Here is a 24952-nt window from a genome sequence, read left to right on the forward strand (position 1 = left end):
ACATCCTGAGGATCTGAAAGATGCCGTGCAAATGTGAGTTCTTTCTTTACTCACTAGTATGGAACTGCTGGGTATGTGAAGGTTGGAAGTGGTCAGTCCTGCAGAACTAAGCTACCTGCTTCACCGCATGGTAATGCAGTTAGAGCAGCAGAATTGGAGTATTACTCAGCTTCTTCATCTTAAGGTGCAAATTGTGTGTGAATGTCCTAATATAGCATAGGTATAGTGTTCACCCTAGGTGATATTAATGTTTGTAAAGCTAAGAGTGGGACTATGTTCTGTCCATGTGAGGAATGCCGTTTCATTTTCTCTCTCTGTAAATCGAGTGTCAACACACTTTTTCAATAAACAAAATGCAGTAAAAATGAGGTGGTTGAGGCTTAACAAAGCATGCCCTCTTAATAAAAACAGCATTCAAAGGTAACATTGCTAGACTCACTAGATGGTTGAATGGAGGGGGAAAATATGGCATTTGTATCTAGTGCCTTCTAAAGGAAAATGGGACTGAATAGGTGTTGGGTATGGCCAGGACCTCCCTGACATTGCAACTTCCAGAAGAGGTGAGGAGGGTAGAGTTGTAGTGGAAAATTAATGAGCAACCACCACTCTGAGAGTCTCTCAGGACTCCAGCTCTTACAAGAGTACACCACTCTCCCCATTTGTCTATCTTCCTGCTGCCACTTCAAATCAATATGTGTTGAAGGTCAAAGATCTGGGACATTGAGAATCTGGCTCTGTGTGTTTAGAACTCCTGAAAGTGCAAGTCTCAAATGCCGTTGGTATTATGGAGGTGCCTCACTTCATGTTGGGGAGCAGGAGTTTTGGCAGTATGCCTTCAGTGTGAAAGATGGATACTTCACTAAGCCCCAAATGTTCTCCTTCCTCCTGCAGAGGTGAGATAATGTTGTGATACCATTTCATAGGAGCTGACAACTCTCTGAGATTAACCCCACTCTCAACAACAATGCTCATGTGATGGGTGATCACAATTGAGACTGTTTCTAACTTGCTGTTACACATCTCTGCTTTCCAGCCAAACTTGCTGCATATCAATCAGGAGCATGACTGATTTCTTTTTGCCTCTGTGCCCAGCCCAGCTACACTGAAGCCAATTACTCTGTCCTACTGTGGAATTTGCCTAATTCAACCAAAATCAGGGGCCAAACTTGGGCCTTCTTAATCTGTTTGGTTCAGTAAACACAGCAGGCAGCACCAATGTCTGAGCAGGACAGATTTTGCTAAAGAAATTCTAAAAGTCCACAGGCGGGTGGGGTTGGACTATACACACTGATAGGTCATCAGTAATGGGCTGCAGCGGTTCAAGAAGGCAGCTCACCACCACCTTCTCAAGGGCCATTAGTGGCCAGCAATACTCTACTTGGTTGGACTCACATCGCTTGAAAGAATTTTTAAAGATGATAAGTGGTTACCAAGGGGAGATTTACTGTGCATACTGGTGCCATTTTTAAAAACTGTTTGATTATTTTGTGATTGTTGTTCAATTTTGTGTAACTATGGCCACATTTGATGCCTAAGTTACTTCTGTTTAGTGGCTAGACCCTGAAGTATAACTATTGCATCACTCAGGGAAAGCCTTGTCACTGTCGGTATCCTTTGTTAATTGAAATTTGCTGTATTTAAAGCTAGAATTGTCAGACCTGTGCCTTTATTCATTTTTAAGATATTATAACCTTACTTTAAATTTAAAATGAATGCGCGCTTCAAAAATCACAGCGACACCAGTTCTGAAAACTTGAATTGATCCAAGCGATGTGAGTCCAACCAAGTAGAGTATTGAAGGAGAGTGTTTGAGAAGGAGAGTGTAGAGTCAGTGGATCAATGACTCTAGAAGGCCTATGGGATTCTGGGGGATGAGACTGATGTATCACTTTCACAAGAGGGTGTCATTTAGGACTTTGAGCAGGGCTGTAGAGGTGGAAAGCTGATTTCAAACAGGGAGTAAACAGAGGGATAGACATGGACCTGGGAGGCAGAAACATATTTTCAAGGACCATGGAGAGGAAAGGTCGGTTTGGAATGGTAATTATTGAGGACAGAAGAGTTGAGAATTGATTTGTTGAGAATGGGGGAAACGATGGGGGCTTTGAAAGGTAAGGTTGATGGTGTTATTTTAAAAACAATGGGATTTAAGGTGCATGAACTTAATATACTTATTTCTGGAACTACTTTAGGCCAGGAAGGTCATGATTTTTACAAGGCTGTTTTTTGAGGGGTGTTGGTTGGAAGAGGGATGGGGATCAGAAAAGCTCCCTGTTCATTCTCACTGTTGCCTTTGGTTCATTTAGTTTTCACCTAAAGCATAGGTTCTGTTTAACATTTCACCCAGAGAGCAAAACCTCTAATAATTTAGCACCCGTCTCAAGTATTAAGATAGAGTAGGGCAGGAACACACAACTTTTGATTCAATGCTACCACTGGTCCTAAATGAAATTGTAAAACTGGGTTATTTTATCAAACTAAAGAAGAGGTTTAATCTCGTTCAGCTACTCCAGGATTTGTATGACTTAAATTTTGCCTTGGACCATGGCTAACTTCTGTATTATCCACTAATGCTCATTGTATAGGCTCACATCTAAAGAGTTGAATGGAAACTGAATGTCATCAGGAGTTGATGCCTTCAGGAGAGACGGGGATAAAATTGATCCAAAACCAGAATCTACTTACATTATTTCAGTGTTAAATAATTGGAGCTACACACCATGTTATATTATTCAGCATTACTTTTTTTGCAGAATATAATTTTAGGAAATTATGTGAGATATGGAGAAAAGCACATTCGCTGCAAAAAAACATAGTTCCCAGGCCCTGGAGTGTTGGATACCAAAATTCACTAATCATCACCATAAACAGATGTTTAAAATGTTGGGGTTTGAAATTGAACCATGGTGCCACTGGAACCAGTGCTGTGGAAGCCGGAGACCCTCTGAGTGGTGCACACAGCGCCTCCAGCTGGCTGTGCACAGTCTGTCTGGTGGCCCATATTGGAAAGGGCTCTAGCATGCATGCGTGCACTGGAGCTTCCCAACTGGCCAGATCATGACGTCAAACAGCAGTATTGGCTGATTTGATGCACGATCTGCTGTGAGACTGGCATCATTATTAAATGTGTGATGGATTCCCTAAAGTTTAAGGGTGAGTCCTGAGTACCAGGGACTGCTGCTGCGTGGTTGACAGAGCTGTGGTGTATTGAGTAACATGAGAGGTTGGTGGAATAGTGGGGAGGAGATGTCATGTGAAGATGCGTTCCCTGCTCACCCGCATGAGCACATTAAACTTGTTGACTACAGCAAGGTCTTCAGGGCCATGCTCCTTACCGTTAATCGCCTTGATCACCTGCAACCATTCCCTTCAGATGGTGATCCTTGAGAGCCTCCTGTGGAAACATGGCCTCTCCTCCTGCCTGCCTCTATCACTAAGGGACCTAGGAGCCCTCCCTCTTCCCCGGAGCTCCTACTGGCAGCCAGTGTCAGAATAGGCAGCCAGCAACAGCTTCTTTGCATTGAGTGCAGCAGAGCTCTGAAGAAGAGTCAGATGGACTCAAAACATTAGCTCTGTTTGTCTCTCCATAGATGCTGCCAGACCTGCTGACTCTTTCCAGCTTTTTCTGTTTTTATTTCAGATTTCCAGCATCTGCAGTATTTTGCTTTTATCTTAGCCCTTAAAGTTTAATTTAATTACTGTACCAAGAAACTAATAGATTAGATTGAATTTTTCCCAATGGAAGGACAGAGTCCATTTTTATTGTTCAATGTTACTTTGTGCAACAAGTTGTGGACTAAATTTGGTCCCTGCTTGTACTGATGGCTCAGCAAGTTAAGGGACTAAGATCAGGAAAGTTCACCAAATGTGTTGATATGATTGAGGTCAGTCCAGGCAGCAGTTGGGCTGCTACAGTTGAATTTAACTTTCCTTGTTTAGGCCAGGAACATTGTTCAGAATTCCAACTCATAGTTTACACCCAGTGATCCCTGTTGGAAGTAAATGTATTTTCCATGGGATGGGGATCGCCTGTGATGGCATCCCCAACATCCCCCCTGTGTTTTAGTAGCCCACCAGCCTTTGCTATCAAAGCTTACAAATGAAATGGGTGCCATTTAGGTAACATATTGTGGTCCATGGAGTTGTGTCCCAACAATAAACCAACACCTTCATGAGATGAGGGGAGACGATGGAAGGGACAAGAAAAGCTACAATTGGCACCTTCTTATTTCATGGAGCTTGGTAGCAAATTTAGGCAACCGACTGCTCCTGTATAATTCACAAAATGTAAGCTGATTGGAAGCATCACTTCTAGTATCTCTATCACATGTGTTCTTTCTAGGTAGATTTGTCAGGAGCTCAGTATTTTCTTTTCTGTAATGTGGGGTAGACTTGAAAAGGATGAAGGAAAGTGGAGGTGTTTCCTGTGAAAATAACCAAATGTGTGAGGGATTTCCATTTCTGTGCAGATTTTCTTTTTGAGTGCGGAAGTGAAGGTCAATGTGCAAGACAGTGTATGCGATGGTGATTAGAATAAAATTTGTCTGGTGATGGGTTTGCAGTGCATTATGAAGTTGTGTTCGGCCATCTTCAGTGGGCAGCCAGTCAGAATGCGAATGTTTTGATGAGTATGATTCAGTACAAATTAGGAAATGACTGCCTCATTGTAAATTCAAAGGGGCTTAGTACAGTCAGTCCGCTTAGTTAAATAGAAACAAATTTTGATGCTTCAGTAGTTTACAGTAGTAAATACTTGAGACACACACAGCATGAAATCCCAGATTTAAATTCCAGATCTCAACCTCAGTGGTGGTAGGGGTGCGAGAATCCACTACTCCTGAAGGTATGATATGATAACATTTTTGGGTTTAGCTCTAATGCATGCGCACCACATCAACACTTCCATCCTGCCCCCACGAATGAACACTCATCTTCAAGGCTCACATACAAAGGATGTCTATGTGGATGGCACCAGATGGTACCCATTGCCTACAGAACTCTATGTGAGCAAAAAGTCAATTGATTCATTGTCGCAACCATTTGCGAATCAGAATTTTCACTTCTCAAACATATGTTGGATAGCACAGCTTTTCGGGTATAGACAGGGCGGCATTATGTTACTAATTGCTTTTCCTAAAATCTTTGTGATACTTCCCAATCATTTAATTGCATTCTTGGTCATGTAATTTATTTTTCCATTTTTGTGTACAACCTATTCTGATGTGCTGGTATTTGAGGTATAAATGCAATGCCAGGAATACAAGTTTATTTTTATGGCATTTTTAAAAATTAATTTACAGGATGTGGGCATCGCTGGCTAGATCAGCATTTATTGTCCAACCTGAATTGCCCTTGAGAAGATGGTGGTGAGCTGCCTTTTAGGTCTGCTGCAGTCCATGTAGTGTAGGTACATTTAATAGAACATATGCAGTGATTCATTGAGACTGCAGGCATAGCTCTACATGTTGGTATATGTTGGCATTAGATGCTTCAGGATAAAGGGATGGCTCCAAAATTTCTCCTGTCGATAATTTTAAACCAAAGTTAGTGAGCAGAGAATGGTTCTTGAGGTTGGTGGAGTGGTGGGTTGGAGGACCCCAGCAAATCAAAAAGCAATGAACCTTCCTCCCATAGCCAGATTTTGATTGAAAGTTGGCCGTGGGTAATTTTATTAAATGCTTAAGTTTCATAAATGTCACCAATTGGACTTGTAAAATAAAGAAAATGGTTTTACCATACTGGGATGCAGATACAATTACTTAATGTGAAAGGTCATAACATTTGTTAATGCCATTCTTGGGGGTTGTTTTTTAATGTTGTGACATTTTCATTCTTATCACATTTTGGAAACTTGATGCATGAATGAACACACAATCACCTTCCCTAAGGCAATTAGGGACGGGTAATAAATAAATGCTGTACTTGCCAACAGCACACATCCCAAGGGTGAATTTACAAAAATGACCACTCAGATGGTGTCCATCATTTTATATTGCATAGTATGACATATTTGACCAAAAGGAACTACAGTTAATAAATATGTGATCAACACTTGAAATAATCAACGGGATAGGGCAGAGGAGCGAATAATCTTTGATTCATTGAAGATGTAGTTAGGTAACATGTTTCTGGGTCAATCAGTTAAACTGAAGTAAATGGCCTTTCTCCCCTCTATTTATTTTGTGTTCTTATGTACCCAGGGATCAATGAGGGTTTGGGGTGCTGGAGGTCAGCTTGCTACACGCATGAAGCATGCCCATCGCATACCAGAATCACAAAATACAAACTGTCAAAGGAAAACCACAAATTATACTACTTACTCATTTATAGTACATCTCAATATTGCTCATAAATTTCTAAAAGATACAAGTGTTTACATAATTAATGTCATCTTGCGAGTGCCTGTGAGAAGTTACACAAGGAATTAGTGAAGCTGAGTTTTGGAACATTGCTAGTTTAAAATAAAAGTTAAATGGAACAGGCAATTAAAACAAGTAATTCAAGATTTTTTTTATCCACAGAACCTCTACTTTTCTGTCTCATTATGGTAGTGTAGTATCCAGTGTTCAAAGATTAGACAAGCATTAGTTTTGAGATTTGTACATTTACAATGGGTCAATCAGTAAACAGCAATGTTACTAAATGTGCAATGAATGATAATGTGGGTGGCTCAACTACCTCTACCTGTTTAGCCTCCTATAAGGAAGCCTTCTGTGATATTCATGGAACTATTCACAAGTTTCCACCTGTCCCGATTTCATTAGCTTTGACATACATCCAAAGTAGGATCAGTTACATAATATGTTCTACTTCCTGTTCATCCCAAAGATACTGGGTGAGATTATATCTTGGAATTCTGTTGATTGATTGTCCAGGCATGTCCTTAATATGATTTGAGATAACATAGCAAGGCAGGGTAAACATAGCAAGGTGCAAATGCATAGGTAGAGAGTTCCATAATATCATCTTCCTCTTGGACACCACAATGAAAAGCTTTAAAATAGATAGCATAGCACGGCACAGTTACAAATGACAAGCCCAATATTATTAGAGTGTATAGCTAAATACACAGGGACAAGTCCTACAAATGAATAATGAAACTTTGTAGAAAAAAACTTTTGGAATTGGATCGGACTCTGGCAGTTGGACCTACAGAGGCAATAACTGGTGGACAACCTTGGATCATCACAGACCTATTAGTAACAGTGCTTCTGCAATGGAGCTAGGTCATAGAGTCATTATACACAGAAGGAGGACATTTAATCCATCAAGCCCATGCCAGCTCTCTGTGTAGCAATCCAATTAGTCCTACTCCCCTGCTCTACCCTCGTAGTCCTGCAAATTTATTTCCCTCAAGTGTCTATCCAATTTCCTTTTGAAAGCATTGATCACTTCTGTTTTCACCACCCCTGTAGGCAGCGAGTACCTAGTCATTACCACTCGCTGCGTAAAAACATTCTTCTACACATCCCCTTTTGTATTTGTTGCCCAAAACATTAAACCTGTGTCCCCCAGTCCTCCTTCTGTCAGCTAATAGAAACAGCTTTTCTTGTCTATCTTATCTAAACCTGTCATAGGGTTGAATTTTCCTTTCAGGGGCTGGGGGGGGGTACAAACAATATGACCCGCCCCGCCCGACTGACACTCAACAAGGCTATAACACGCCGCAGGTGGGGATGTCCCTCCCTCGACAACTGGCAGCCAAAGCTCAGCATTGGGGCAGCTGGGATTGGAAGGATGCCAACAGAGAGGATCGATGGGTCCCAGATTAGGATCAATCCCAGGCCTTGAGGGCGGGAAGTGATCAAGAGCCTAGGGGCTGGGAGAAGGGGGTGTGGGGATGGGTTTTGAAGGCGTTGTGAGGAGAAACAAGGGTGGTGTGGGGGTGGTGGTGAGGTAGGGGACCCCTGCTGCATGTAGGGCACCGGCCAAAAGAATGCAACCCCTATTTCCTTCCCACTTTTTCTACAAAATTATTTCAAAAACAGCCTTCTGAATCTCACCAATCTTTCCACACCAACCGTTTTATGGCATGGGCAGCATAATATTTGGGTCAATTGGCTTAACAAGCTCAATTGTTTGTTAATTATTTATTTTGAAATGGTGGGTGGCCATCTGCCATATTATGGGGACCGAGCTGGAGGTGAGCAGGAAGGTGGTGGGCCTGTTTTACCTGCGCACCCCCCCCCCCCCCCCACAACAATCCCCCACCTCTCAACAAAAACATGCCCGGCAGGTAGTGTAAAATCCAGCCCATAATCTTGTACCAGATCTCCCCTTAATCTCCTTTCCTCAAAGGAGAACAAACCCAGCTTCTCCCACCTAACCTGGTAGCTAGATTCCCTTATCCTGGAACCATTCTGGTAAACCTCCTCAGGACCCTCTCAAGGATCTTCACATCCTTCCTGAAGTGTTCAGCAAAACTTGCCTTCTTTTGTACTCAGTGTCTCTATTTATGAAGCTGAAGATCCTATATGCTTTGTTAACACCCTTTCAATACGAACATACGAAATAGAAGCAGAAGTAGGAAGTTGAGCCCCTCGAGCCTGCTCCACCATTCAATAAGATCATGGCTGATCTGTTTGTGTTTCGAATTTCACATTCCCATCTATCCCTGTTAACTTTTGATTCCCTTGCCTAACAAGAATCTATCTACCTCCGCCTGAAAAATATTCAACGACCCCGCTTACACTGCCTTTTGAGGCAGAGTTCCAAAGTCGCACAGCCCTCTGAGGGAAAAACTTTCTCCTCATCACTGTCCTAAAAGGACAACCCCTAATTTTAAAACAGTGCCCCCGAGTTCTGGACTCGCCCACAAGAGGAAACATCCTTTCCACATCCGCCTTGTCAATACCATTCAGGATCTTACATACCTTAATCAAGTCACCCCTCACTCTTATAAACTCCAGTGGAAACAAGCCCCATCTGTGTAACCTTTCCTCATATGACAACCCACTTTTTCTGGGTATCAATCTAGTAAACATCCTCCAAACTGCCTCCAACGTATTTATATCCTTCCTTGAATAAGGAGACCAAAACTGCACATAGTATTCGAGATGCAGTCTCACCAATGCCCTGTATAACTTAAGCATAACATCCTTAATTTTATGTTCAATTCCTCTCATAATAAAGGATAGCATTCCATTAGCCTTAATTACTTGCTGTACTTGCATACTAATTTTTTGTGACTCATGTACTAGAACACCTAGATCCCTCTGCACCTCAGAATTATGCAGTCGTTCTCCATTTAAGTAATACTCTGCATTTTTTATTCTTCTTGTCAAAGTGAACAACTTCACATTTTCTCACATTATACTCCATCTGCCAGATTTTTGCCCACTCAACTATCAATATCTGTCTGCAACCTCCTTATGTTCTCTTCACAACATGCTTTCCTACCTATCTTTGTGTCATCTGGAAATTTAGCTACCATATCTTCACTCCCCTCATCTAAGTCATGAATATAAATTTTAAGTTGAAGCCCCAAGCACAGACCCCTGTGGGACTCCACTCATCACATCCCACCAATCAGAAAAAGACCCATTTATGCATACTCTCACTTATCTGCTGGGCAACCAGTCTTCTACCCATGCTAATATGTTACCCCCTATACCATGAACTTTGATTTTCTGCAATAACCTTTGATGTGGCACCTTATCAAATGCCTTCTGGAAATTGAAATACAACACATCTACAGGCTTCCTTTATCCACAGTGCATGTTACTCCTTCAAAGAACTCCAATAAATTGGTTAAACATGATGTCCCTTTCATATAATCATGCTGACTCTTCCCGATTACCTTGAATTTCTCTAAGTGCCCAGATATAACCTCCTTAATGATCTATTTTAACACCTTCCCCGTGCCAGAAGTCAAGTTAACTGGCCCATAGTTTTCAGTTTTCTGCTTCCCTCCCTTCTTAAAGAGGGGTTATATTTGCTACTTTCCATTCTGATGGAACCTTTCCAGAACCTAGGGAATTTTGGAAAATTAACATCAACACATCAATTACCTCATTAGTCACCTTTTTTAAGTCAGCCTGTAACTCCATCAGGTTGCTCAGTATCGCTTTCTCAGTGATTGTAATTTCACTAAGTTCCTCAAGTACCCCTCTCCCTTCCACCTCCCGATTTACAGCTATTGTTGGAAAGTTTTTGTATCCTCTATAGTGAAGACAGAAGCAAAATATTTGTTCATTTCATCTGCCAGATCCTTATCGTCTACTATTAACTCCGCATTCTTACTCTCTCGAGGACCAACACTCAATCTTACTCCTTTCCTTTTTAAATACCTGTAAAATCTCTTGCTACCCATTTTTACATTTCTAGCTAGCTTCCTCTCATACTCTAATTTCTTCCTTCATTCACTGCCATTCTTTATATTCTGACCAATCATCTGTCCTGCTACTCATCTTTGTGGAGTTGTATGCTTTTTCCTTAAGTTTGATGCTTTCCCTAACTTCTTTAGTTAACCACAGATGGTGGGTCCTCCCCTTAGAATTTTTCTTAATAGTAGGAATAAGCTTATTCTGTGTATTCTGAAATATCCCCTTAAATGTCTGCCACTGCTTCTCTATTGATCTATCCCCTAGCCTAGTATCCCAGTTCACTTCAGCTAGCTCAGCTTTCATGCCCACATAGCTGCCCTTATTTAAGTTTAAAATATATCCTGCCACCTTCAAAGATCTATGCAAATGAACCTTTGGGTCCCTCGTTCCTTGCACACTCTTAAGAACTGTACCATTAAGTGTGTATTGCATCACACTATCTCATCTGTCAAAATGCATCGCCTCACACTGCTCTGTATTAACTTGCATCTGCCACTTGTCTGCCCATTCTGTTAGCCTGTCTATGTCTTTTTGCAGTCGATTGGTATCATCCTCACTATTTGCCACAGCTCCAAGTTTGGTATCATCTGCAAATTGTGAAATTTTACTCTGTACTCCAATATCCAAATAATTTATAAATATTAAAAAAGCAGTAGCCCTTGGAGAGTACCTGTCTACCATCCTCCAGTCTGAAAAATAGCCATTTACCGTGACTCACTGTTTCCTTGTCCTTAAGCTAATTTTTTTAACCATTTGGAACTGACACTCCTATCCCATGAGCCTCATTTTTGTTTACTAGCCTTTTACGGTGCACTTTATCAAGCACTTTCTTAAAATCCATATTGACAACATGCACAGCATTCTCTTCATCAACTTTCTCTGTTACTTCCTCAAAAAGTTCAATTAGATTAGTCAAACACTATCAGCCTTTTACAAATCCATGCTGGCTCCCCTTAATTAACTCAAAACTCCCCAAGTGCCTGTTAGTTTTTTTCTCCAGATTATCGGTTTCTAGAACCTTACTGACAGGTCTGTGATTACTAGGAATGTCCTTACAAGGGTGTCAATTTTGCCACATTCCAATCCTCTGGCACCTCCCCCATATCTAGGGAAGATTGCAAGCCCTTCCGCTATCTCCACCCTGACTTTTCTTAGCAACCTAGGATGCAAGCCATCTGGACCAGGCAACTTATCCATTCTTACCATAGTCAGCCTTTCCAGTACATCCTGCCTATCAATTTTCAACCCATCCATTACCTTTACCATCTCTGCTTCTACAGATAAGTTGTCAGCATGATCTCAGTAAACACTGATACAAAGTAATCTATTAAGTAACCTAGCTTTGTCCTGTGCTTCTAAGCATATATTTGCTCTTTGATCCAAAAGTCCTCACACCACTACTTACTACCCACTTTTCTCTGCTGGTATTATGTTTTATATGCCAGTTTTATGTTAACTGTCATTCTATTCTCATATTCTCTCTTCACCATTTCGACTTCATTTATCCTCTCAACCAGTTATATTTGGCCTGGTTCTCACTTGAAGAATTCACTTCAAATGCATCATACATGTTTTTTTGTTTCATCATATTCTCTATCTCCCTTGGCATCCGAGGAATCCTGGATTTGGTTCCCCTGCCTTTCTATCTTGATGGAGTATACCCAGCCTGTACCTTAAACATCTCTGACTTAAAAATTGTCCCATTGAAGTTAGCCTTCTTCCAACTTAGAAGTTCTGCTTTAGATTGTATCTCGCTCTTCTACATTGCTAATCTAACCCTTATGATACAATGGTCACTCTTACCCAAGTATTTTCCCCACAGACACTTGGTCCACCTCTTTCCCCAGCAACAGATCCAGCAATACCTTCTTCCTCGTTGGATCCAAGATTGTACTGGTCAAAGAAGCTCTCTTGTACACGTTTCAGAAATGTTTCCCCTGCCTTTCCCTTTACTCATGATCCCTATTGATATTTGGGGAATGAAAGTCCCCCAGTATTTATAGTTCTTGCACATCTCTGTGCTTTACCTGCAGATTTGCTCCCCTGTTTCTGTCTCTCTCTCACACTATTTGGAGGCCTATAGAATAGCCCCAGTGGCATGATCATCCCTTTTGCCTCTCAACACTAACCAAATGGGATTCTGTCCCTGCTGGGACGCCCTTTCTTTCCAACACTACAGTGTTTTCCCTAATCAGATAAAAGATTTCAGGCTAACAAGCTAAGACCCAAGGATCATGATTAGAAAATCCTGAGCAAAGTGGGATTTGAAATCCAGCAACATCTCAGAGGTCAAGTACAGATGAAGGAAGGCATTTGGTTCATCTAGCTCATTCTTCTTTAGAAATCTGTGGTGTCCCCAAGAGAGAACCCAACTGTCTCTTGATTGGCTACCAGAGTTTTTGACTCCATTATTCCTGTTACTCACCTAGAGCTGTCAACTCTGAGTTAGCCAGAGAACAGTTGAATCATAAAGATTATGATGTCCCAAGTTTGATATTTGGTCTGCACTGAATCAGTTGAACTTAGCCAACTCACTACAGGGAGCACTATAATTAATTCAAGGTTAGAGGAGGAAAAATAAAGCAAGCAGAGTTCCCATTCCTCTGTGGGTGGGTGAGCATCAAGTTAGCATGGGATTGATTTCCATTTTCATGTTTCCATGATTCATTGTTGAGGGTCACGTATCAAAACTTGCGGTTATATAGCACCTTTATCACAATAAAACATCCCAAGCTGCTTCTCACAGGAGTGCAATTAAATAAAACCAGTCATAAAGAAAATACTTGAGTGAGACCCCTGGGATGCCTGATACCCATGGAACTGTGGCACAAGAAATGGATGTCTCTCAAAGGACCTACATTTAAATAGCTCCTTTCACAACCTCATGACATCCCAAAGCGCTTTACAGTAAATGAAGTACTTTTTGAAGTCTAGTCGCTGTTGTGATGTTGGAACTGTAGCAGCTAATTTACACACATCAAGCTCCCATCAACAGCAATGAGATAATGATCAGGTTACCTGTTTAGGTGATGTCGATTGAGAATAAATATTTGCCAGGAGGGGAGAAAATTAGAGGAGGGAAGCCAAAAATCTTTAGCAGCATCTCCCAAACTGTGACTTTCACCACCTATAAGGACAAGGACAGCAAGCGCATGGGAACATCAGCACCTCAAAATGGTGCCGCTTCACGGTGCACACCATCCTGACTTGGACATATATTGCTGTTCCTTCATCACCAGTCCTGGAACTCCCTACTTGTCAGAACTGTGGGAACACATATACCACACAGACCCTCAGATTAAGAAGGTCACCCATCACTTTCTCAGTGATAACTCAGTATAAGTCGGCATTAACTTTGATGCCCAAGTATGGGGGGGGGGGGAAATCACCCTGAATACAGAGCAAGTAGCACCTGTGAGACCTTTACAAGAACAAAATTGACAAACTCCTGGTAAGAGAGAGTGAAGAAGAATACAAGCTTGGCAAAGAGACAGAACAGGCTTTGTGGAATGCAGATCCAGAAAACTAGACTTCCCTTTGAAGGAACCAGATCAGCCAAATGGGCTTTGTGGGTTTCTTTTCTTGTGGAGTTACTAACCCAACTGTTATTGCTCATTTTTCAGCTGGGGCTGTGCGACTTAAACAATCAAAACCATTTCTTTCCTTCTGAAAGTAGAAAGATTACATACAGACATTCAGATTTGGTTGCTCAAACTTTCGTGACATAAAAATCTTGACTATGTATCATCAACCAAAATAAAACCCCAAAATGAACTGTAGTTTTGATCTTTCACTAGTTGGTTGGCATCGAGACATATCCATGTGGTCACGAAAGCCAGTCACTGAGCTGGGGATTCATGCAGCATGGCAATGACACAAGGGTGCAGAACTCTAAATATGCATTTAACGAGAGTTGTGTCATTCTTAACGACCCGTTCTGAACAAGTCCTTCCAGTAGTATTACCAAAATGATCACGAGGCACTTAGCTGGATTGGGCAAGCAAAACAACAGCATATAATGTATATATAAGAAAACACCGTACTGCAATAGACACATTGACTGAATATTTGAAAGAAATCCTAACTTAGTTATTTAATAAAACCACAATGAAATGAATTCAAAAATGATGATTTGGAACTGAAAGCACTTTTACACCCACACAGCAATGCAGTTTCAAGCAGGGGTATTTTTGTTTCTCTTTGCCTTTTAAGATAGTTCAAAATAGGCAATCTGTAGATAGAAAAGGTTATGTACCTTAAAATAACAAGAGAAATAAAACTCATACGATGCCTCCAGCAAGAATTACACTGAATCACGAGCTTTGTACCACAATTACCTAGTAATTGAAAAGGATGAAATCTTTTAAAATACTAATAAGTCACAGCTAAATATGAATAATACATTTGTTTAAAAACATATGAAAACCCATTTTCAGGTAAATAACAAATGGATGACAGACTGCTCCCCTTAAACAATGTGATTTGGAGACAAGTTTGACCATGCAGGTGGATATCTTTGAGAAGGTTACAAGGTCTGAGATATTCTGTGGAACACCTGACATCTTCAGGAAGAAACCATGCTCTGAGGCGATCCCCTTTACTACACACTTATAATTTCGATGGGAAATGCATTTGATCTGAGGGATCTCAGCATATATATCACTCTTGATTTGGCTGCTTGACAGTTGGAAGTTGTGTGAAAATCAGTCCATTGTACAGTATAGTGGACAGGAATGTCAAAATATACACAGATGATGTATGTTTAGGGACTGTTGTTTGCCTTTAAATATACCTTAAAAATGAGTGTGCATGGAATTCACAGTAGCCTTTCAACTTAGGTTGGAAATTGTTGCTAAGCAGGTATTCTAATTGACAGAAAATGACAAGCGGTGTTCCCCCAGGCATCTACTCTGGAGTCTCAGCTTTTCACTGTATTTATTAATGGCGCATGAAGGAATATGGTATTGTATATCCTAGTTTGTAGATGGCACTAAGTTGGGAGGGACAGTAAGTAGGGCAGATGGGAGCAGTAAGGGACAATGGGACATAAAACATATTATGCAAAAGGGCACGACTATGGCAAATGGAGCACAAATGTAGGTATGCCAGAGGTCAACCACTTTAGATCCGAGAAAGTAGATCAAAGTGTTTTGTAAATTGTAAGAAACATTAGAAATGTGTAGGAGATTTGGGAGCTTAAGTACAAAATTCATCAAATCCAATAGACAAATTTCAAAAACTAATCAAGATGACAAATGGATTCTTGGCTTTTATTTCAATGGGGGGGTGGGGGTAAAAAAATAATGGGGAGGATACTACGGTTCAGTTGAACAGAACCTGGTAGCTTCGTGAAGCAGCTTCTGGCTTGTTACTGTCAGGGCAAAGACACTGCAGTTAAAACAAGAAAAACAGCATTTCCTCAGGTGTTGCCAATCTCCATCTGGAATACTGCATTCAGGTTTAGGTTAAGTCTTGCAAGCTTAAAGGGTAAATTTTCAGGACATATTACATAAACAGGGCTTGTATTCCCTTGAGCGTAGAAGGTTGAGGGGTGATCTGATTATGGTGTTTAAAATGTTAAGATTTATTAGGGTAAATAGAGAAACTATTTACTTCAGTAGGGGAATAAAGAATAAGGCAGGATAATCGTAAAATTACAGCTAAACCATTCAGGCGGGAAATCAGGAAGCACGTTTTTAACATAGAGGGCGGCAGAAATTTGGAACTCTCTCATCCAAAATGCTGTAGATCTTGGGTCAGTTGGAGCTTTCACAGCTAAGATCGATACCTGTTTTTAGGTAAAGGGATCACGAGATTATGGAGCAAAAAGCGGGAATTTGTGAGGTGACGTGCGAATCAGCCTTGATCTAATTGGATGGCAGAGCAGGCTCCAGGGAGTGAATGGCCTATGCCTGTTCTTATAACTTTTTTGTCCCATTCTTGAGTGAGTAAATCTAGAATGTCGTAGGTCAGGAAGGTGGAAAGTATTGTACATCTTCAGGTATCTCTGCAGCAGAACAAGTTTCGATCCAAAATTGAAATTAGCATCACATTACCTGCCATCCTCCTGACAGCCTTGATTAATATACAGTTCCATGGATGCAAAGATGGCCCCCAGTAATTTGTCCATCATTTATCTACTGTCAGCAGGCTAATAAACTGCACGTAGGATTAAAACCAAACTGAAACTGCAGAGGATCTTTGGTTTGATTTTCAGCAAATTTATTGTAAGAAAAAGATTTTACTTCAAAATTAGACAAGTTTCAAGACACAAAATATTTTTGTACATAAAATCCTGTAGCTATGTACAGCAGTATTGCACAGTTAAAAATTGTCAATTCCCCTTCAGACATCAGTGCAAGGAAGAAAAATCAAATCAAAACTGGAGAAAAAAAAACAAAGGGTTGGGAGCAGTGGGAAGATGGAGATAGTGGGGAATTACTTAAACATTTGCTACATATATACTGAGTCCTATACAGCGTATGAAAACACTACGCAAATTGAACTGAAATTAAATAACTTTAAGCAGAATTAACAGCATGGGGGAAAAAAAAGTTGCAGACAGAATACGTTATAGATCAGTTTGGCAATGGATTACAGAGGGAGGGGAGAAGACGGGAGGAAACAAACTGAAAAAACACGCGAGATGCTCTACATCTAATAAATAAGTCAGTTCAAAATAACTTACACATATACATTTCTATTCATCTCAGGGCTGCAGGGGATGAACATCATTTTCTTGTTATATAAAAAAGGGTGTGTTATGAAAACAATTCAGATTGTATTTGATTGTGTTTTGGGGGAAACGTAAGGCAGCTCTTGATATTTTCTGGCTCAGGTTCCAATAATTGCAGGAAACACTTGTGGAATACATGGGCTCAAAATTAATTCACCGCTGAACTGTTCCGACGGTTTCACCTGACGAGAGATCCATACCCATTGCCGTCTTCCAGTGAACTTCGGGGACTAGCGGTGGTTCAGCCACTGAGTTGATGTCCATTCCATCAGATTACTACACGTTAATGCCAAAATATACACACAGACAAGAAAAAGAGAAGCTTTGATTTCTGTTCAAAGTAAAAGCAAGAATTGAAACTGCTGAAACCTTCAGCCATCCAGTCTGTCTTTAAATGGCAGGGCTACATATTTGCTGGGTTTTCTTTCAGGAGTTAGACTGAAGAGTGTATCGGTCACAAACCGTTGATCCTTCGCCTGTACAGTAAGTTTATCCGGTGCCAAAAATTTCCATTCTGGTTATTTGGTGGTCTGTGATTTCTCGCCTGTAATCACAAGAGTTTTAAAGAATTTAAAATAATACAAGGTTCCGAAAAATGGCCCAGACCCCCTCAAAAAAAATTATTCAACATGTATTGCACAAAACTCGCATCTCAAATAATGTAGTCACTAAGCCGATTTGGTGTGTTAGTACTTAACATTGCATTTAAGCTAAAACGTTTACAGTTTAACTTTGGTCCAATGCACTTTAACGGTACAGGGTATCCTTCAACACTTCAAATTGCTCCCAGCACCTGTAACAGATGTATAACTAAGAATATCCAGCACCTTAGTGTTAGACTACTCAAAATTTGCAAAGAGTAACCTATTTTGTACTCATGTAGAACCTTCCACACCCTCAGGATGTCCCAAAATGCTTCAGAGCCAATCAATTTACTTTTTGAAATATCGTTATACATCGGTGGTCAGCAATTTATGAACAACAAAATGAATGACTGACCAGTTTTTGGTGACATTGATTGAGGGATAAACGTAGGCCAAGGCACTGGGAGAGAACCCTCTAATCTTCGAATAACGTCTTGCTACCTTTTATGTCCATCTCAAGAGATAGACGGAACAATAAAGCACTCTTGCTTGAGTGTGCTACACCACACGCTTAAAATTGAGTATCCTAAGGTGGGTTTTGATCCCATGACTTCTGGAATCAGACATGAGAGTGCTTTCTATTGATCCAAGCTAACTTTTTTTTTACTGTTCAAGCATGTGTAGCATAAAATTTTAAGTGGCCTTGGTCATACTTTCTGTGGAAATCCCAAAGAACACTGAATACAATATGATGTATTGTGAAGAATGTATACATATAAGGTGATGTTTTAATTTGAAATTAATTTTATATCTATTTTGCTTCACTTCATGAATACAGCAGTCTACAGGTATGTAACTAAAATTACGATCTTGTTGGATGGGCTTGAGCAACCTGGAAATTAAAAGGAAAATATTCTTCTCTCCTCTCAGTCCATGATCTTGCAATGTTTTGCCCCCTCCAACTTCATTTTATTAATATAATTAATTTTGCATCCTCTTTTCAGAGTACCAATCCAACTACCTTTTCAATACACCATCTAGATTCTGAGATAATCTCCTTGACACAAACCGCAAGACCTTTCCATGCCAAGTCTAGGTTATAGTTTGCAGACTCAAAACTGTATTCACGTTTTTCTTTAAATGGACTGCCTTAAAAACATATTCCTTTTTGCCAGCTACATAAAAGCTGCTTTATAAGTACAGAAGTTACAAAATGTTGCATTTCAGTTAGAACAAATATTGGACATATACACTTAACTCAAGGCTCATAGTTGTTCGCCTTGTAATGCTGTGGTTCTCTGACCAGCAAGCAATTGGAAGATCTGTACTTGGCCAGGTTCAACGTATTCTATGCATATTTCACACACCAAAGCCAGGAGACAAATTAACAGTTGGGACCTCTTTATGTTCAACAAATTTTAACCACAGACTGTTATAATAAATAATTCAATCACAGAGAGGAAATATTGGGCGGGATTTTCTGGTCCACCTGCCTGGAAATTCCCACCCGAAGGCAACAGTCCGTCAAATTCTCCGTCCCATCTGTGACGATTTCCATACCGGGCAAGGCCGGAAAATCCTGGCTGGGCAGTCACAACCTCAATTATAAATTACATGGAGGAGGAAGAAGGGAAGCAATAATCCAAGTCTTTTTTTTATTTGTTCATGGGATGTGGGTGTCATTGGCTCGGCCAGCATTTATTGCCCACCCCTAATTGCCCTTGAGGAGGTGGTGGTGAGCTGCCTTCTTGAACCGGAGCAGTCCATGTGGTGTAGGTACACCCAGTGTGCTGTTAGGAAGGGAGTTCCAGGATTTTGACCCAGTGACAGTGAAGGAACAGTGATATATTTCCAAGTCAGGATAGTGTGTGGCTTGGAAGAGATCCTCTAGGTGGTGGTGTTCCCATGAGACTGCTACCCTTATCCTTCTAGATGGTAGTGGTTGTGGGTTTGGAAGGTGTTGTTTAAGGAGCCTTAGTGAGTTCCTGCAGTATGTCTAGTAGATGGTACACACTGCTGCCACTGTGTCTTGGTAGTGGAGGGAGGAATTGTTTGTGGATGGGGTGCCAATCAAGCGGGCTGCTTTGTCCTGGATGGTGTCAAGCTTCTTGCATGTTGTTAGAGTTGCACTCATCCAGGCAAGTGGAGAGTATTCCATCACACTCCTGACCTGTGCCTTATAGATGTTGGAGACTTTGGAGAGTCAGGAGGTGAGTTAGTCACTGCAGGATTCCTAGCATCTGATCTGTTCTAGTAGCCACAATATTTATATGGCTAGTCCAGTTCAGTTTCTGGCCAATGGTAACCCCAGGATGTTGATAGTGGGGGATTAAGTAATGGTAATGCCATTGAATATCAAGTGACTCCAAAGAGATGGTAAACCTCTTTCTTTTTTTAAAAAAAAGGCTTGTAGTTATATAGGTTATGTTTACACTTCAGTGTTGGTTTCCACTCACACTGAAAATATAAGTCCTGTTAAATATAGGGCCTGACCTGACTCACAAGAAAAACTGTTTCCGAAAAGGCAATTTCCTACTGTTTGGATTATAAACTTTGTGGACAATACTGAGTGTGGTGCTGAATGTGGATGTGTGCAGACTCTGAGCCCTCTGCTGAACAGTGTAATTACAGTTTGAACCAGGCAACATAAATGGACCACTGCTTGGCAAAAACTAACACTGCAGCTACTGGTCTCAAGCTCGCAACTATAAATAATCTATTTAAACAACCCTCAGAATGCTGTATGTACATTTAATTAATTAAACAGTCACAAATGTTATTAAGGAATATGTGGCAGCAATTTTGTGCACAGCAGAATTCCACACTGCAAAAAGATAGAAATTACTTCTTCTTTAACACGGTTGTTTTGATTGAGGGGATACAGGGAAAATTTTCTATTATTCTTTTGGTCAAGGAATCTCTATTGTCTACCTAAACAACCAGATGGAAGCTCAGTGTAACATCTCATCTGAGAGAACAGTATGCCTGACAATGTAACACTGACACGTCAAGTTAGATCACAGAACTGAACTCGTATGGGTCTTGATAAATAGCTGCGTAACTGACACTGAATGGCTCAACACTGATTAGATGTCCTTCTCATCATTTATTTAAAAGCCATTTGCTTGTACAAAACAACTCTGACTATTGATTCCTTCCCCTTTTCTAAAAGCATTGAATCCCACTGTGGTACCATTCCTTCACTCCATCTAGTCAGTAAGTGGTAGCAGGATATCTGATTGTAGTGGGCATCACAACACACTTGCTCACTTTTCAACACGGCTCACCAGCTAGCAGCCAGGGCATCTCATCTGAGATCAACTAATTCAATGCATATACCTGACTCAGAAGTCCCTAGAGACTTGATAGAAAAATTGAAGCCCATGGGATTAAAGGGACAGTGGTAATGTGGATATGAAATTGGTTAAGAGACAGAAAGCAGAGGGTAGTGGTGGGTGGCTGTTTTTCACACTGAGTGAAGTATAGACTGGTGTGGATTAGGATCACTGCATTTTTTGCTATATATTAAGGACCTGGACTTGGGCATACAGGGCATCATTTCAAAGTTTGCAGATGGTAAACAACTCAGAAATTTAGTTAACAGTGAAATGGATAGCAACAGACTTCAGGAGGACACATACTGGTGCAGTGGACAGACACATGGAAAGCGCAAAATTAACGCAGAGAAGTGTGAAGTTATTCATTTGGTATGAGAAGCAAAATAAACTAAATGGCACAATCTTAAGAAAGTGCAGGAACAGAAAGACTTGGGGATGTAAGTACACAAATCTCTAAAGGGCAAGGTTGTTAATAAAGCATGTGGAATTCATATTCAATTCAGAATACAAAACCAAGGAAGTTATTGTAAACTTTTATAAAGCACTGGTCATGCCCCTGCTGGAGCGTTCGGTCCAATTCTGGGCACCACATTTTGGCAAGGACGCTAAGGGCTTAGAGAGGATGCAGAGATGATTGACTAAAATAGTTCCAGAGATGCAGTATTTCAGTTACATGGAGAGACTAGGAAAGATGGGTTTGTTCTTCTTAGAGCAGGGTAGGTTATAGGGAGATTTAGTTAAGATATTCAAAATCATGAATGGTCCGGTGGCAGAAAAGTCAGTAACCAGAAGACACAGATTTAAGGCAGTTGCGCAAAGAGTTGTTATACGGAGTTGTTATCATCTAGAATGCACTTCCTGAAAGGGTGGTGGAGGCAGATTTAATAATAATATTCTAAAGGGAATTGGATAAACGCTTGAAGGAGAAAAATTTAAATGGTTATGGGTTTAAATTGATAGATCTTTCAAAGAGCTAGCATAGACATGATGGACTAAATGACCTTCTTCTGTGCTATGTCATTTCATGATTCTGACAGCTGTGTTGCATTGTTAGCTTGCAACAATATTTTATTATTATTTACAAATAAAGTTATAAGATTACAGGGCAATAAATGCTTTTACTAAAGCATGATCTTGATTAGTTAGATCAGATTCATTACAACTATTAATCTGCTAGATGCCAAGAGCTAACTGTGGTAATCTAGGCTTGAACTAAATAGTAAATGTTGCTCCTTTACAGTAGACCACAGATTAACTGGAGGGCAACTGAAAAACGAACATCTGAATTTAGTTATAATCAGTGGCACTGCTATGCAGCATTTGAAAAGTCAAATTCCATTTTCTGGCCTTTCCAGCCTCCAGACTCGACTATTCTAACATTATGCAGGCCAGGCTCATATCTTTGAGCCTCCATAAACCAGCACACCCAGAACTCTGCTGCCTGTGTCCATACCCTGTACCAAGTTATGCTTGCCCGTTACTCTGGGTCCTGCCTACCATACACTATTTCCCAACAATTTGACTTAAAATTCTCATCCCTTGTGTTTAAATTTCATCAGAGCCTCATTTGTGCTCATCTCTGCAGCCTTCTTCTGCCCTGCAACTCCCCACTTCACCTGACCACTGCCAGTCATGCTTTCAGCCTCCTGAACCCCATGCTGTGAAGGTGTGAAATTCCCATCCTAAAATTTTCCACCTCCCTCCTTTTGTAAGGCCCTCTTTAAAATGCACCTCTTTCACCAAGCTGTCACTACTAATTTCTTCAGCTTGGCATCCATTAGTCGATTGTCTCTGAAGCACTCTGGAACATTTTTTGATGCTCAAGGCACTCTATAAATGCTGTTCCGGACTCAGATTTCTACTGGTGTTTTGGCGAATTGACAATCTTTGCTGCCCCTTAAGAGCGATTTAAGTAACTCAAATGTCTCTTCTATTACATAAGATTCCAATGTTCTCATCAGTGGTTTGGTGATCAAGTTCCATCTATTTATCCTTGCAAACTATGATCTAATGGCCTGAGTTAGGAGTAATTTCTCCCATATAAAACTTTTAATCAACTCCGAAAGCCACTGATGTGTGGGGAGGTGGAAGGGGGAATAATGTAATGAATTGCAGAATACAACCCACCAAACAGAGAAAAAAATTCCTGGACAATCCCCATCAACCTGTGTAATAAAAAATGAATTTGAGATTTAATCACACTACAACGGCGTCCCTATATCCACACTGTCCAGTTACACTGTGCTGAAGAATAGAAAAATCTCCAAAAATACATACAGTATCATTATATATATTTAGCACTTTTTATAATTATACCATACATTTTCGTATGATTATATCTTACAAAGCCAACTCAGCAGTTACAGTGGAGGAGGGAAAGGTGAAAAAAAAAGCGCTCTCTAGGCTCAGGGTACAGACTTGGGAGCATCAACTGCAACAGCAGCTGGTGTTTGTGGCTCTGATATTGGCTTCAAGTGAGATTGTTTGGCACAAAGGAATTGCGATAACAACTGGGCTTTTCCCCTACAGAAGCTGAGGGGAAACGTACACTGTATACGTGATTCCTGTGGAAGCAGTTATGTGCAACCACAATGGCAGATTTTTATCTCTTCAAATAATACTTTAATGTTTAAAAAAATCTGGCATTGTTCTCTAAATATCTTCAAACCATATTCGCAGTAGATATACTCAGTGTTTTATGTTGTGGCACAAATGAAAATTATACTTTGAACAGTTTCTCTGAACAGGTTTTTATTGTTTTTTTTCAGTTAGAATCACAGAACCAGACAGAATAGAATGAGGCTATTCAGCCCAGCATGTCTTTGCTGGCACACTAAAACTACCAATTAGTCCCACTCTCCAGCTCTTTTCCCATAGCCCTATATATTTTTTTCCTTTTGAAGTACATACGTAATTTCCTTTTGAAAGTTAATGTTAAATCTGCTTCCGCTTCTCTCTTTGGTCATGCATTACAGATCATAGCAATAGGTTGAGTAAAACAATTTTGCTCATCACTCTCTGGCTGTTTTGCCAATTATCTTGAATCTGTGTCCTCTGGTTACCAACCCTACTGCCAATGGAAACAGTTGTCTTCACCTACTCCATAAAAACGTCTCATAATTTTGAGCACCTTTATCAAGTGACCTCTTAGCCTTCTCTGCTCTAAGGAGAATAACCCCAGCTGCTCTAGTCTATCATCATAGCCAAATTCCTGTCCCTGGTATAATTCTAGTAATTTCTCTATAAACCCTCTGAATGGACTTGATATCCTTTCTGAAGTGTGATGCCCAGGATTGGGCAGAATACTCCAGCCAAGGCCTTTTTACCTTTTGTGTTTCAAACTATTTGTGTAGGTAAATTCACGGTCCTTATGCCCCTCCTGACAGTTCCCACTTTCCCTGTTACCTTAAAACAAGAGATCCCTTTTGTTAGATGTTTCGGTTCATGATTTGTTTTCAGTGCCTGCAGCAGGTCATTCTTATCTTCAAAAGTGTCAATGTTCCACTGGCAATGAGCTAGGAATAATTCCTCCCATATAAAACTTTAAACAATTCTGGAAGCTGATTTGTGGGGTGGGGAACGGGAGAGAATATACAGAACTGCAGACTACAATCCGCTAATCTTAAAATTAAAATCTAAAAGAAGGCCTAGTATACTTAAGCATACTAAAATCGTTAGTATATTATCATTCACAGCCACTGTGGGTAAAACAGTTTGAATTTCCTCTTTTTATTCTTCCGCTGTCCTTGAGCAACCATTTTTTTCTATTGCTTTCTGCATTTTTGTATTATTTCCTCTAGATCTGTCCCAGGGCTGATTGGCTAATTTATTTCTAGGTCCCTGCCACTCAGAGGCAGGAAGAATCTATGCCTAACAGTAACCCTCCGCCTCATCATGAGACAAGAGGATCAATAAAGATGTGGCCCTGCGCAAAGGCTAACCTACTATTCCAAAGCGCTACCCTAAGTT

General features: G+C 40.5%; 1 protein-coding gene and 1 long non-coding RNA gene across 18 annotated transcripts in view; one reads left to right on the forward strand and one right to left on the reverse strand.

Moving 5' to 3' along the window:
• LOC121277946 overlaps nt 1–24952 on the forward strand; it is a 620247-nt gene that overhangs the window by 504425 nt on the left and 90870 nt on the right. The window lies entirely within an intron of this gene.
• Nucleotides 16531–24952, reverse strand: part of LOC121277945 (bcl-2-like protein 11) — a 38604-nt gene continuing 30182 nt past the window's right edge. For all 3 annotated transcript variants that reach the window (XM_041187838.1, XM_041187837.1, XM_041187836.1), the window contains one exon: nt 16531–17605. In XM_041187838.1, the coding sequence (XP_041043772.1) occupies nt 17551–17605 (55 nt within the window). In that variant the 3' untranslated portion in view covers nt 16531–17550. The remainder of the gene's footprint in view (nt 17606–24952) is intronic.

The sequence above is a fragment of the Carcharodon carcharias genome, chromosome 5, assembly GCF_017639515.1.
Source record: "Carcharodon carcharias isolate sCarCar2 chromosome 5, sCarCar2.pri, whole genome shotgun sequence".
In the NCBI taxonomy this organism is placed as follows: domain Eukaryota; kingdom Metazoa; phylum Chordata; class Chondrichthyes; order Lamniformes; family Lamnidae; genus Carcharodon; species Carcharodon carcharias.